Source organism: Theropithecus gelada, chromosome 2, assembly GCF_003255815.1.
Source record: "Theropithecus gelada isolate Dixy chromosome 2, Tgel_1.0, whole genome shotgun sequence".
In the NCBI taxonomy this organism is placed as follows: domain Eukaryota; kingdom Metazoa; phylum Chordata; class Mammalia; order Primates; family Cercopithecidae; genus Theropithecus; species Theropithecus gelada.
In genome coordinates this window covers 45,439,761-45,455,756 of record NC_037669.1, presented here as the reverse complement: position 1 = coordinate 45,455,756, position 15,996 = coordinate 45,439,761, and the positions used below count along the sequence as shown (strand labels likewise).

The 15,996-nt window shown below is 39.7% G+C and overlaps 1 protein-coding gene across 1 annotated transcript in view; it reads left to right on the top strand.

Annotated features, from left to right (window-relative positions):
• Positions 1-15,996, top strand: part of OSBPL11 (oxysterol binding protein like 11) — an 89,392-nt gene that overhangs the window by 51,588 nt on the left and 21,808 nt on the right. The window contains exons 9-11 of the mRNA XM_025375394.1: positions 3,516-3,661; positions 7,195-7,335; positions 15,117-15,615. Of these exons, the coding sequence (XP_025231179.1) occupies positions 3,516-3,661; positions 7,195-7,335; positions 15,117-15,615 (786 nt within the window). The remainder of the gene's footprint in view (positions 1-3,515; positions 3,662-7,194; positions 7,336-15,116; positions 15,616-15,996) is intronic.

Sequence of the window (15,996 nt, the reverse complement as noted above, 5' to 3'; positions counted from 1 at the left end):
CAGTTGACCAAAGTAGAAACCTTTGCATTATTTTTTGAGTTTTGACTTAGTCCACTATCATTATTTTCATGTATATAAAAGTCTATCAGTCACTGTTCAGTTTGAAAAATAATGTGTAGCTAGGTAAGGTGCTTATGCCTATAATCTCAGCTACTTGGGAGGCTGAGGCAGGAGGATCCCTGGAGCCCAGGAGTCCAAGGCTGCAGTAAGCTATGATCCCACAACTGCACTCCAGCCTGGGTGACAGAATGAGACATCATTTAAAAAAAAAAAAAAAAAGTATATATATGTTCACTATTTGAGAACACCTATTTGTTGAAATTAATTGTGCTAGGGAAATGTTATTGCATGGTACTACAAAAATGAGTCTTTCTGTAAATAAGATGCTCATCACATTGTGTGAGCAATAACTTAATAATGCTAGTGATGGCTGTGACTTAATACCTTACATCTCATTGTTCTCTTATTTAACTAATTCACCTTACTCATAAAAGAAAGATATTTTAGAAAGGTAGAGTCTCTGCTCAGGAGACAGTTTCCCTTAGTCAGATGGATATAGGATGGACCTCATCCTCATGTGTGCCTAAATTCAACAATTCCAGCCAACAAACTGTTTTTAATGGCAATTGTAGATGTAGGTCAGGGCACTATTGAGAGAGGCCAGTTATGTATGTTCCTCTTAAAAAATTCATAGTCCACTTAGGGAAGAAACATGTAAATGGTAAGTATAAAATAATGTGTAGGGGCCAGGCGTGGTGGCTCATGCCTGTAATCTCAGCACTTTGGGCAGCTGAGGCGGGCGGATCACCTAAGGTCAGGAGTTTGAGACCAGCCTGGCTAACTTGGTGAAACCCCGTCTCTACTAAAAGTACAAAAATTAGCTGAGCGTAGTGGCAGGCACCTGTAATCCCAGCTACTCGGGAGGCTGAGGCAGAAGAATCGCTTGAACCCAGGAGGCGGAGGTTGCAGTGAACCAAGATCACACCACTGTACTCCAGCCTGGGTGACAAGAGTGAGAATCCATCTTAAAAATGATAATGATAATGTGTAGGGTGCTTCTACTAAAAGGAATAAACTGTGGGAGAATAGCTGACTGGCTGAAGGAAAAAAAAGATAATGCATAGGGTGCTACTACCAAAGGAACAAACTGTGGGAGAATAGCTGAATGGCTGGTAGAAAGAGTTCTGAGAAAGGCACAGAGAAGCTGCAAAGACCGATTAGTTTAGGAGTGAGAGGTAGAGGAAAGGGCATTCCAAAGAGATAGAAGAGTCTAAATTGTGAGTTGTGAACGTGGATTCGTGGCTTGTAGGAACTGTAAGTAGTTCAATATAAATTTTCTCTTCTTATAAAGCAACATACTCATTATAGAAAATACTGTAGAGTCGGCCGGGCGCGGTGGCTCAAGCCTGTAATCCCAGCACTTTGGGAGGCCGAGGCGGGCGGATCACGAGGTCAGGAGATCGAGACCATCCTGGCTAACATGGTGAAACCCCGTCTCTACTAAAAATACAAAAAACTAGCCGGGCGTGGTGGCGGGCGCCTGTAGTCCCAGCTACTCGGAGGCTGAGGCAGGAGAATGGCCTGAACCTGGGAGGCGGAGCTTGCAGTGAGCCGAGATCGTGCCACTGCACTCCAGCCTGGGTGACACAGCGCGAGACTCCGTCTCAAAAAAAAAAAAAAAAAAAAAAAAGAAAATACTGTAGAGTCAAAAGAAGAAACAAAATATATGCATTGTCCTACCAACCAGAAACCACCACTGTTGATGTATTAGTATGCTCCCCCTCCCAGATTTTCTCTTTTTTCTTTTCAGTTTTTGTTTCTTTTGCCCTGTTATTATTGGAAAATATATGTTTGTATCTTTTTTCACTTTATATCAAAAATGTGTTCTAATCATATGCTATTGATAAATTTGCTTAGTATTTATATTCCTTTGAGGAGACAAATGTACTTTGATTGACTTAACTATATCCCTGTGTTGAACGTTGGATTAGTTAGGCTTAGCTATGAAATTTGGGTTAATTCTAGTGTTGGTAATCATAATTCTCAGTCAAATGAAACAGTTTATTTCCAGTTTATACTACTTAATTTTTGCTTATTTTTAAGACAATTTTTATTTTTTATTTTATTTTTTCTCACTCTGTTGTCCAGGCCAGAGTGCAGTGGCGCCATCATGGCTCACTGCAGCTCAACTTCCCAGGCTCATGCTATTCTCCTGCTTTAGCCCCCGAGTAGCTAGGACTACAGGTACACGCCACCATGGCTGGCTAATTCCTTTTAGTTTTTATAGAGATGGAGTCTCTCTGTGTTGCCCAGACTTGCTTAATTTTTTAAAAGTATGTCAAGTAACACAGTGCTAGATATTAGATGCTCAATAAATACTTAATTAAATACTATATTTCATTTGTGGCCGGGCGTGGTGGCTTACGCCTGTAATCCGAACACTTTGGGAGGCCAAGGCAGGCAGATCACCTGAGGTCAGGAGTTCAAGACCAGCCTGGCCAACACGGTAAAACTTCATCTCTACTAAAAATACAACAATTAGCCAGGCGTGGTGGCGAGCACCTGTAGTCCCAGGTACCTGGGAGGCTGAGGCAGGAGAATCATTTGAACCTGGGAGATGGAGGTTGCAGTGAGCTGAGATCGTACCAGTGCACTCCAGCCTGGTCAATAGAGCGAGACTGTGTCTCAAAAAAAAAAAAAAAAAGTACATTTCCTACTCCTACATTTCTGCTGCAATAGTCTGAGCATCCCTTATTATAGCACTCTATAACCAAGTTTCTGTGAAACCTAGATCAGCCTCTGAAATCAAATGGAACATTTTCCATTATTGATTAGGCATAGAATCCACTTTGTTTAACTAGTTGAGGGTAACAAGAGACATTTGAATCATTAACCGAGAAGATGACAGGTCTCCAAATGTGACCACTGTCTTCACTAGGTCAGTTATTATTTATTCAGTAGAAGAGTCTTTCAGTTTAAGTTGTATGGGGCTTTTAAAAAATGATTTCAAAAAACAACATGTATTTGCAATTCTTAAATTAGATCCAGGGGATTATTTTGATTGGTTAGACAATTGTTGCTGAGAATAAGGCTCAATCCCAAATTGAAACAAATTTTACTCTTTCACAGTCCCAGACTCCTCCTGTCACTGTGACTCTCTAAAGCCTAATTGCATACTTTTTAAGCAGTAGAGGGACAAAGACAGCAAATCAACTGTTAGGTTGTAAATATACTTCGTGATTCGCAGACTTGTCCAAGAATGAATTCAGTCCTATTCAGGGTTGATTTCTTTTAAATAGTATCTGATATCAAGTTGCAAGTTGCTCTGTTGTAAAATACCCGATCATCGGGCTCATGCTAATGAGATATAAGTGGCTGTCTTGCAGGGTCTCTTAACAGGTTTAATTGCTTTTAGTCTTGTAGGCTCGAAACAAAATTGTTAAATAAAATCCACATCTGCCGAACTTTCTAGATTATGAGCAAGTTTCAGCAAAAGGTTTCTCTTACTTCATCAGGAACAACAATCGAGTGGTTAGAACCAAAGATATCTTTATCAAACCACTATAAAAATGGAGCTGACCAGCCCTTTGCAGCTGAGCAGAGTAAGCCGGTGGCAGTCCCAGAAGAGCGGCCTGTTGCAGAATCTGGACTATTAGCAAGGGTAAGGTAATATAAAAATATGGTTTTGATGTGAAAAATTAGGTATCACTGAAAAAGAGTCAGTTTTCTTTTCATTGTCAGGGCATGCACATCAGCTTAACACCTGAGCAACACTCTTGAAGATTCTAAAATATTTTAAACTGCACTGTTTTTGAAGAGGTCTCTGATATTAAACTTGTTGAATTTTCCAGGTTAAATTATGTGCTCTTCTTACTTTTAGTTTACTTTTGCTTGATAAAAATATATTTAAAAAATTGAAATTTATGTTTTTCTTTTCCTAGGAAACAACTTACGAGATTTGCACAATGTTTATCTCTTATATTTCTTAACCCATTATCTTAACATTATTTATTAAGTTTATAATCTTAAAACTTAAGTCTTTTTCATAATAAGCACTTTACCAAGCCAGTTGTTTCAAGTATTACGCTACTTAAAATAGCACAGAATCTTAGGGTTTATATTTTTATAAACTATTATTCATTTCACATTTCTTAGAAGCTGAAGACGGTTTTATTCTATTCATAATCTACCACTATAACAAATCATATTGATTTTTTGGCCTTTTGTGTTCACATCTGTTATTTTAAGCTATTTTTACTTGATAAGCATTTTCCTATGTTGTACTAGTCTGTATAATTAAAGATTGAAGTAGTCTATTGAGTTAATGCCCCTATTGTTGAATATCTAGATTGTTTGGGGTTTTTTTTTTTTTAGTTTATAAATAACACTTTATTATCTTGTTTCCAACGTTTTCTTTCTTTCTTTCTTTCTTTGACAGAGTTTCGCTCTTGTTGCCTGGCTGGAGTACAATGGCGCGATCTCAGCTCACCACAGCCTCCACCTCCGGGGTTCAAGTGATTCTTCTGCCTCAACCTCCCTAGTAGCTGGAATTACAGGCATGCACCACCACGCCCGGCTAATTTTGTATTTTTAGTAGAGATGGGGTTTCTCCATGTTGGTCAGGCTGGTCTCAAACTCTGGACCTCAGGTGATCCCCCCGCCTCAGCCTCCCAAAGTGCTGGGATTACAGGCGTGAGCCAGCACACCCGGCCTTCTATTTTTTTTTTTTTTTAGCTTATCTTATAATAATAATATAATTTAGGTTATATTACCAAGTAGCGGCCGGGCACGGTGGCTCACGCCTGTAATCTCAGCACTTTGGGAGGCCGAGGTGGGGCAGATCACGAGGTCAGGAGATCGAGACCATCCTGGCTAACACAGTGAAACCCCATCTCTACTAAAAAAAAAATATATCTATATCTATATAGATATAGATATAGATATAAAATTAGCCAGGCATGGTGTTGGGCACCTGTAGTCCCAGCTACTTGGGAGACTGAGGCAGGAGAATGGCGTGAACCCAGGAGGTAGAGGTTGCAGTGAGCCGAGATTGCGCCACTGCACTCCAGCCTGAGCGACAGAGCAAGACTCCGTCTCAAAAAAAAAAAAAAAAGTTATACTACCAAGTAGCATTACTGAGTCAAGAGTAATGCATAGTTAATGGTACTTTATATATTTGTAAATTACTTCTTAGAAGAAATGTACGGCACAGGGACTTCCAAAGTTGACAAAAGTGTTGGCTTGATAAGGCAGGCATTGCAGGCAAGGGTTGGCAGGGGAGAAGAAAAAACAATAATATATAAAATGCTTTTTCTCTATAGCTGTTTGACTAGCTCATTTGTAGAATCAGCAGTTAAGAAGTATTTATTAAGCTTAGTGTATGACAAGTCCAATGCTAAGAATTAGAGAAGAAGCAAAAATTGGAAGATACAGGTTTTTCACTGAAGAGACTTATAATGTGCTTGGAGTCACAACATATACACTGAAACAATGAGATGATAATATAAAGCAATATACTTTTTTTCTTAATTGATACCATGTAGGCTATTGGGATGGGGTATTCAGAGAAAGGAAGAAGACATATTGAGTCGGGTACATGAGAAATGCTTTGGAGAGAAAGTGGGATTGGAATTGAGCTTTGAAAGGAGACAGGATTTGAAGGGAGGAGGAAGAGAATGGGACTCTCAAGATGAAGGACTAACACTAGCAAGGATCCTAAGGCATGTGTGTTTATTGAGGAGAAAGTTTGCCTGGTAGTTTTAAACCCAGGATATGCCATTCAGTAACATGTGAACCAATTAATTAACCACCCTTAGCTTCAACTTCCTCATCGGTAAGGTAGGGATAATACTACCTTTTAAGATCCTTATGAGGATCAATTGAATTTAGTAGAACACCTGGCTTATGGGAAATTATCACAGTATTTTTGGATTTTACAACTCTAAATGGCATTATTCATGTTCTCTGTGGAATGAAACTTCCAGGAGCACTGCTCCATAGAATGCAGTGTAAATTGTGCCCCCAAATAACATAAAAATAATGCAGAAGGGTTAGTCTTAATGACAATAGCATCATGATCATGGGGAAGAATGTGCTATGTTTAAGAAGATTGGTACATGATATGACTTGGAATAAAATGTGAATAGGATATGGAAGTAGACATGAAGACAAATGAATAGATTATGTGCATTTCAAATGAAAAATCAGTTGGATTTGTGACTGACTGGATATAGGGTTGGATCAAGTCAAGTCCCAAGTTTTTGAGTGTAAATGATTAGATAAAATTGTATTGTCATCCATGAAGCAAAATTAGGAAGAAAGAGACTTTTGAGAAAAAAGGTTCAGTATAATTATAAACATGTAAATTTTACATGAGAGGAGGATATATGATTATAAATATATATAAAAAACAAGGGGCTGGGTGTGGTGGCTCATGCCTGTAATCCCAGCACTTTGGGAAGCCAAGGCAGGTGGATCACTTGAGGTCAGGAGTTTGAGACCAGCCTGGCCAACATGGCGAAACCTAATCTCTACTAAAAATACAAAAATTAGCCAGGTGTGGTGGCGTGTCCCTGTAATCCCAGCTACTTGGGAGGGTGAGGCAGTAGATTCGCTTGAACCCAGGAGGTGGAGGTTGCAGTGAGCTAACACCACTGTACTGCAGCCTGGGCAACAGAGCAAGACCCTGTTTCAAAAAGAAAAAAGCAATTAAGGAACTGGGCGTGGTAGTGGGCACCTGTAATCCCAGCACTTTTGAGAGGCCAAGGCGGGTGGATCACTCGAGGTCAGGAGCTTGAGACCAACCTGGCCAACATGGTGAAACCCCATCTCTACTAAAAACACAAAAATGAGCTGGATGCGGTGGTGCACGCCGGTAATCCCAGCGACTCTGGAGGCTGGAGGAGACATTCTTCACTCTTTTTGAAAAATTCTATTTTCCCCCCAAAAAAGAAAAATAGTTCATATGTGATATATATGGCAAAACTGCAATATGTTCAATATCAACAATAATGGGGCTCTCTGAAGGAAATTTATTCCATGGCCAAATGGTTACAGTTCTGAAAGATTTTTGCCCATACTCAGATTCACTTAGGTCAAATGTAAATGTCTTCAAATCTGATATTTATATTTTTGTCCTCAATGGATATGAATAGGTAGCTAAAATACTAGACTTTTGCTTTGTTTTGCATCAAGGAGCCTGAAGAAATAAATGCAGATGATGAGATAGAGGATACATGTGACAACAAAGAAGATGACCTGGGAGCTGTAGAAGAACAACGTAGTGTCATCCTACATCTCTTGTCACAGCTTAAGCTGGGCATGGATTTAACGAGAGTAAGTAATGGCATAAGCTGGCTATGGAGATTGTTAAGGGCTGTACCAGTAATTCTTCATGTTTATGTCAGGACTTTTTATTTATTTATTTACTTTGTTAATATTAATTTTAATTTTTTTTTTCGAGACAGAATTTCACTCTTACTGCCCAGACTGGAGTGCAGTGGTGCAATCTCGGCTCACTGCAACCTCCACTTCCTGGGTTCAAGCGATTCTCTTGCCTCATCCTCCTGGGTAGCTGGGATTATAGGCACCCACCACCACGCCCAGCTAATTTTTTGTAGTTTTGGTAGAGATGGGGTTTCACCATGTTGGCCAGGCAAGTCTCGAGCTCCTGACCTTGTGATTCTCCCACCTCAGCCTCCCAAAGTGCTGAGATTACAGGCATGAGCCACCACACCTGGCTGATCTTTCTATTTTTTGTGATTTTTATTTTTTATGATTTTTTTTTTTTTTAGTCTCCTGATCAGCATTTTTTATTTTCATAAAAAATGGCTTTCTTGGCCAGGCACAGTGGCTCATGCCTGTAATCAGGCTGGCCTTGAACTCCTGATCTCAAATGATCCACTGTCCTCGGGAGGCCGAGGTGAAACCCGTCTCAGGAGGCTGAGACAGGTGGATCACTTGGGGTCAGAAGTTCAAGACCAACCTGGCCAACGTGGTGAAACCCCAACTCAGGAGGCTGAGGCGGGCAGATCACTTTAAATCAGGAGTTCAAGACCAGCCTGGCCAACATGACAAAACCCTGTCTTAGGAGGTGGCTGAGGTGGGCGGATCACTTGAGGTCAGGAGTTTGGGACCAGCCCGGCCAATGTGGTGAAACCCCGTCTCTACTAAAAATACAAAAATTAGCCGGGCATGGTGGCCTATAGTCCCCAGCTACTCGGGAGGCTGAGGCGGGAGGATCTCTTGATCCTGGGTGGTGGAGGTTGCAGTGAGCTGAGATTGTGCCACTGCGCTCTAGTCTGAGCAACAGAGCAAGACTCCATCACTAAAAAAAGGGCTTTCTGGTTTTCTTGTGCAGCAGGAAGTTGTCTGGCAAATAATACCAATCGTCTTTGAGTTTCAGAACAAAATTAAAGGGGTCCATTGGTATACTATACTGGAAAATGTAGAGAAAATTATGTAATCCTACAAAACTATGAAAGGCACTTTCACTTACTTCCCACATGCGGATCATGCATTTGGGTATTATCTATAACAGGAGTCTGCAGACTTTTTCTGTAAAGGGCCAGATAGTAAATATTTGCAGCTATGTGGACATAGGTCTCTGTTGTAGCTGTTCAACTCTGCCTTTGTAGTATAAAAGTAGCCATAGACAATATACTGGATTGGGCATGGCTGTATTCCAACAAAACTTCATTTACTAAAACAGGAGGCCAGATTTAACCCAAAGACTACAGTTTGCAGATTCCTGGCCAAAAGCTTTGCTACTTTAAGTGTGATCTGAAGACCAGTAGCATCGCCATCACCTGGAAACTTGTTAGGAATGCAGAATCTCAGGCCCCAGTCGCAGACGTGGTGGACCAGAATCTGCATTTTAATAAGATCCTTTATGATTCATATATACATTAAAGTTTGAGAAGCACTAATCTATAGTTTTTAATTTTAGGCCGGATTTCTCTGTTCCCAGTTTATTTAACTAGTGTGTCTTAATTTGTCTTAACAATTAATCCATGACATTATTTAAAAAGCCAATCAAGTTCAAAACCTATATATGTCAAATATATATTACTTTAGGATTATTTACTTCGAATTACTAATGAAACAATTTTGCATTAGTATGGAATTTCAAAATTGACTTTAGGAGATAGATATCAATTGGAGATTTTTTTGATGCCATTGAAGGTAGATTTAAAACATTGTTTCCAACGAATTGTTCATCTGAAAATATAACTTAAATAGAAAGCATAAGAAGCAGACATTTTAGGAATTAATGAAGAAACCCATAAAGCTTTCATTATTTATATAGCTTCAGTATTTCAGCTGGGAATCATTTCTGTTCTAGAAATATTTTCATATTAATGGTTCAGAAAAGACCTCATAGTTGTGAAACTGGTTAAAAATGAATAGTCTTCTGAATGGGGTTGTTTGGTATTAACATGGTGTTTGCAGTCCCTGAGATTTGCATTTATAAGGCGCAAGAACAGCATTGAGGTTTATGAGGCATAAGAGCATTTGAAAAAAGTGTGCTGTAATAGTAATCCACATGGTAGAAGTTCTCTCATGGCATGAATAACTGCATATACTATACTTTCTCCACATTTGTACCTTGTTGATTAAAAAGTTGTATGTGGCTGGGTGTGGTGGCTCATGCCTGTAATCTCAGCACTTTAGGAGGCCAAGGCAGGTGGATCACATGAGCCCAAGAGTTCAAGACCAGCCTAGACAACATGGCAAAACCCTGTCTGTACTAAAAAATACAAAAATTAGCTGGGCATGATAGTGCACGACTGCGATCCCAGCTACTAGGTGGCTGAGATACACGAATTGCTTGAACCTGGGAGGTGGAGGGTGCAGTGAACCGAGACTGCCACTGCCCTCCAGCCTGGGCAACGAAGTGAGACCCTGTCTCAAAAAAAAGGAAAGAAACAATGTTGTTTGTGTTACACATATATTACATTAATATTAACCAACCACAAATTAAGAACATCTATACAACATTTAATGGAATGATACTTTTCAGGCAATATTAAAGAGCCTGGTGGCCAGGCACCGTGGCTCACGCCTCCTGTAATTCCAGTACTTTGGGAAGCTGAGGCGGGTGGATCACTTGAAGTCAGGAGTTGGAGACCAGCCTGGCCAACATGGTGAAACCCTGTCTCTACTAAAAACAAAGAAATTAGCCTAGCGTGGTGGCACACGCCTGTAATCTCAGCTGCTTGGGGAGTTGAGGCAGGAGAATCTCTTGAACCCAGGAGTCAGAGGTTACAGTAAGCCAAGGTTGCACCACCGCACTCTAGCCTGTGCGACAGAGCTAGATTCCGTCTCAAAAAATAAACAAATAAATAAAGATAGTCTGGTGACTAAACTTCTGTCACAGCTATGTCTTATCTAATAATAACACTTACTTAACAAATATTTACTGGGCCCTTGTTATATTCCAGACACTGTGCTAGCTCTTGGGACAGCAACAAAGAAGATAACCATGGTCCTAACCTTCATATTGTGAATAAGTAATATGCACTTTCTCTACTGTTCATTTTGTTCCTTTTTAAATAATATTATGAAATTAGTGTAAACACAGAAAATTTTAGAAAACCAAAGAAAATCTATCATTTCACTACCCTAACATAACACAGCTCTCACTTTTGGTATTCCTGTCCAATCTTTCTTCACTTTGTCATAGTTTATATGCAGTTTTGTTTTACTTCCTTTTTTCAGTTAATTTTTGTGTGTGTGAAATGTGTTAAACACACAGAAGACTGAATGGAATACATATAAACATTCAAAGAAAAAAGATAAAATGAATACCCATGTATCTACCTCTGATATTAAGCTATAGAACATTGCCTGAACTTGGAATCTCTGAGTTCCCCTCTCATTTATAGTCTTCTACTTTTTCCTCCACATAACAATTTACTTTACTTTTGTGTCAATTATCCCTCTACTTTTCGCTATGGTTTTACTGCTTTTTTGTACTCCATAATGATGTTTAGAAAAAAATGAATAGCTAACATAAGCTTAGCTTAAGGAAAGGACTGTGTTGCCATTTGTAGAAAACAGCTCCCAGAAAAAGATAAGTTAAACATTTGAGTCTCTGGCTTTAGCTTTTTATGTTATTGAGAAAGTTTAGAAGAGCCCTTTGTAGTGAAATTAGAAGGCAAAGTTGTGAGTCCTGTAAAATATACATCCCAGAGCATTTGGTGTGAGCCAGCTGCAGGAGAAATGTGGGCTGGGGAAGTGAACTGCTCAGTATTTTCAGTTTCAGAGCAAACTGTGACCTACCTCCAACTCTCAGGAATAGATTGAAGTTAGAAGGCATCTATTGGGGAAATGAGCATCTTCAGCCAATCCAGACAGCAGAACATGGAGAGGAGAGTAAGAATTTCACCAGCGGATAGTCAACACAAGCCAAATACAGATATACTTGGAATCAGTTTCACTAGGCTATTTTATCCTCAGATTTGAAAAGATGATACAATGGCAGCATGAAGCGTGTGGATGACAGTCTTCAGTATGTCTGTCTCTTGAGTCACATCACTCTAATCTGGACCGGGATTTCCTTTAGCTTTCTCTTTGGCTAAATCTGTTTACTGTATCCATTTCTTCTTTCTTGGTTGCCTCTCATTTTGTTGGAATACATCCTCCATTAATTTCTCAGGAAGATTTGTAAGAAGAAAATGTGAAAATGTGTGTCTGAAATGTCTATGTTGCCTTCATGTTTCATTGCTGGTTTAGATAGAATTTGTTGCTTGTGGCCAGGTGCAGTGGCTCACGCCTGTAATCCCAGCACTTTGGGAGGCCGAAGCAGGCAGATTACTTGAGGCCAGGAGTTCGAGACCAGCCTGGCCAACATGACAAAATCCCATCTCTACTAAAAGTACAAAAATTAGCCAGGCATGGTGGCACATGCCTGTAATCCCAGCCACTCGGGAGGCTAAGGCACAGGAATCACTTGAACCTGGGAGGTGGAGGTTGCAGTGAGCTGAGATCACGCCACTGCACTCCAGCCTGGGTGACAGAGTGAGACTCCATCTCAAAAAAAAAAAAAAAAAGAATTTGTTATTTTTAAATAATTTTCTTTTATAATGTCTCCTTGCTACAGGGTTCTAATGAAAAGACTGAAGTCATTCTGATTCCTGATCTTTTGTTTGTGACTTGTTTTGTAGTTTTTCTCTCCAAAATTGTTTAGAATCTTTTCTTTGTCATGTCTTGATATTATGACATTGATGTAGATTTCTTTTATCCGTTGTATCTGGGTACTTGGTGGGCCTTTTCAGTGTGACAACTCATGGTTTTGAGTTCTCTGCAATTTTCTTGAATTATTTCTTTGATGATTGTATTAGGGTTCTCTCGAAGGATGGAAATAATAGGATAGATAGATACATAAAGGGGAGTGTATTAAGGAGTATTGACTCACATAATCACAAGGTGAAGTCCCATAATAGGCCATCTGCAAGCTGAGGAGCAAGGAATCCAGTCTGAGTTCCCAAACTTCAAAAGTAGGGAAGCCAGCAGTGCAGCTTTCAGTCTGTGGTTGAAGGTCCAAGAGTCCAAAAGCGAAGAACTTGGAGTCCGACGTTGGAGGGCAGGATGCATCCAGCACAGGAGAAAGATGTGGGCCAGAAGACTCAGCAAGTCTAGTCCTTCCATGTTCCCTTGCCAGCTTTTATCCTAGCAGCTGATTAGATGGTGCCCACGCAGATTGAGGGTGGGTCTACCTCTCCCAGTCCACTGACTCAAATGTTATTCCCCTTTGGCAACACCCTCACAGATGCACCCAGGAACATTACTTTGCATCCTTCAATCCAATCAAGTTGACACTCAATATTAACCATCACAATGATTTTTCTTTCTTCCAATTTTTTGTTTGTTTGTTTGTTTTCTCTGAAATCCTTATTATATGGCCATTGGACTTCCTAGTCTGGTCTTTTATTTTTCTCTCCTACTTTTCCTTTTCTCTCTTTGTCTGACTTTGGTGTTTTGGAAGATTTCTTCACCTTTTATCTTTTAACCCTTCTTTTGACTTTTAATTATTGTTATGTTTTTAAATGTACTGATTTTTTAAAAAGCATTCTTGTTGTATGTATATAATATCTTCTTAATTCTCTGAAGATATTATTTTTTGTTTTTATTTTTCCCCTCCTTTGAGGTTTCTGTTTCTCCAAATCCGTTTCTTTATTTTGTTCTTTATATTCCTAGTTAGAGGTTTTCTCGGAAATCAGTATTTCTTTTCTGCTCACAATTAAGTTTAGGGAAACTAAAACCTGACTTCAACACATAGGTGGAGCCTATGTTTTTCATTGTCCCATAATCTGGATGGGCCATTTGTTGGGAAACTTGGTGTCAGTATCATTAGGTTTTTCCTCTAGGTTTAGTCAAATTTCCCAGAAGAAAAATTTTTTTATCTCGCACTTGGTGAGTCCAAAAGTAGTTAAAAAGGAGAAGAAGGCTGCATGAGAGAGGGTGTTAATAGCTAGCATTTAGTTTACATGAAGTTATTAAATGCCCTTGTTATGTATCACTTGGTATCCACTCTCTTAGAGTTCCTTGCTATTCTCCAGTCTAGAATATAGACCACCTTGTTTATCCGGAGGCTAAACCTCTAGACTTTGAGGTCTAAGAGGGTAGTTACTAACAGTGTGGAGTTGGGGGTATGAGTTAGGCATCTAATTGCTTTCCATACAGATTTTACTCAGTTATTTTTATTTTAGCATTTCTGTGAACCCCCAGATCCAGAGGCACCTAGTGCTGTCAGCTCCTGAGCCTTTTCAGGAATCTGTGCATGTTGTAATCTACTGCCTGAGTTTCAGCTTTCCCGTTAGGAACTCTCAAAATTTTGTTGTGTTTTGTCTACTTTCCTGGTATCTCTGGGTTTGTCTTTATATGAAGTTTATTTAATTTCAGTGGAATTTTGGTAGAAAATGAAATTAAGATGCATGTGTTCAATTCACCAACTGAACCTGCAACATCCACTGTCTTTTGTATTATTTATATCATCTTCAAAACCATCTTTTTAAATGACTATAATAGTCAATTAAATGAAAGTTCCCTACTTCAGTTAGCTAGAACCATAGTTCAAAATGGAGGTTGTTCTAATTATTTTTTCACATTGTTTTTCCTTCATTCAATTATTTATTTCCTAAGGCTAGATTCTTAGAATAATAAGTACTAGGCTAAATAGTTAAGAGCATCTTAGGGCTCTTGAAAAATATTGCCAGATTTTGCTTTCTCACAGGTTTGAACCATTTTGCAGTGCCTTTCCGAACTCTGCTTTAAGTAAAATACTTAATCTTTCTTACACTTACCTGGTTTTAAGTATAAAAAGTTCTCTTATTGAAAATAATTCTCTTGTACTTAAGATTAAATATATGTTGCAGTTTTTGCTTCGGTCTGTGATCTCTTTAGTCTGTTCTCAGGGAATGACATTTATTGACTCTTCTCATGTCTTGGTCATTCATCTACAATTTAATTTTAACATAGGAAAGGAGCAAAGGCAGGCTAACATTTACTTTGAGTTTTAATGCCGTTTCCCTGGTGATACTTCTATCCAGTCTAGAAGTTTGAGGATTTTTTTGAAGTTTCTTCTAACCCTCTTGAATTTATGTTTAATCTTGGGCAGGTTTGCATTTCCTTGTAAGAATGCTTTTTTTTTTTTTTTTTTTTTTTTTTTTCAGATAGGGTCTCACTCTGTTGCTCAGGTACAAGTGCAGTGGCACAGTCATGGCTCATCGTAGCCTCGACCTCCCAGGCTCAAGTGATCCTCCCACCTCAGCCTCCTGAGCAGCTGGGACTACAGGCACAAGGCACCATGCCCAGCTAATTTTCGTATCTTTTATAGAGACAGGGTTCCACTATGTTGCCTCGGCTGGTCTCGAATTACTGTGCTAAAACAGTCCTCCCAACTTGGCCTCCCAAAGTGCTGTGATTATAGGCATGAGACTCTGTGCCTGGCCAAGAATGCTTATTTTTTAATGTGACTAAACACTTTTTCTTTATGACTTTGTTTTTAATACCCATCTAGAATGAAATGTTTTCAGAGAGAGAATAGTTGTCTACAGATACGCTACACATGGATTAAATTTCCCCTCTTTCATTGATTGTTGTTGTTGTTTTAGGTGGTGCTTCCTACATTTATCCTAGAGAAGCGTTCCTTGCTGGAAATGTATGCAGACTTTATGTCTCATCCAGACCTATTTATAGCCATCACTAATGGAGCCACAGCTGAGGACAGAATGATTCGCTTTGTTGAGTACTACCTTACCTCATTTCATGAAGGCCGTAAGGGAGCCATTGCTAAAAAACCATACAATCCTATCATTGGAGAAACATTTCACTGTTCCTGGAGGATGCCAAAAAGCGAGGTAGCATCCAGTGTTTTTAGCAGTTCTTCCACCCAGGGAGTCACAAATCATGCTCCTTTATTGGAGGAGTCTTTGAACCAGGTGGGAGCAGACTGTTACACAGTCAGATTTGTTGCTGAGCAGGTTTCTCATCATCCTCCAGTCTCAGGATTTTATGCAGAATGTACAGAGAGGAAGATGTGTGTAAACGCGCATGTCTGGACTAAGAGCAAGTTCTTAGGCATGTCAATAGGCGTGACAATGGTTGGAGAAGGTAAGTAGAAAAATTATTTTACATATATATATATATTTTTTTTTTTTTCAAGCAGGAATGAAAGTTTATTTAAAAAGGCTTTAGAACAGGAAAGAGGCCGGGCGCGGTGGCTCAAGCCTGTAATCCCAGCACTTTGGGAGGCCGAGACGGGCGGATCACGAGGTCAGGAGATCGAGACCATCCTGGCTAACACGGTGAAACCCCGTCTCTACTAAAAAATACAAAAAACTAGCCGGGCGAGGTGGCGGCGCCTGTAGTCCCAGCTACTCGGGAGGCTGAGGCCGGAGAATGGCGTGAACCCGGGAGGCGGAGCTTGCAGTGAGCTGAGATCCGGCCACTGCACTCCAGCCTGGGTGACAGAGCGAGACTCCGTCTCAAAAA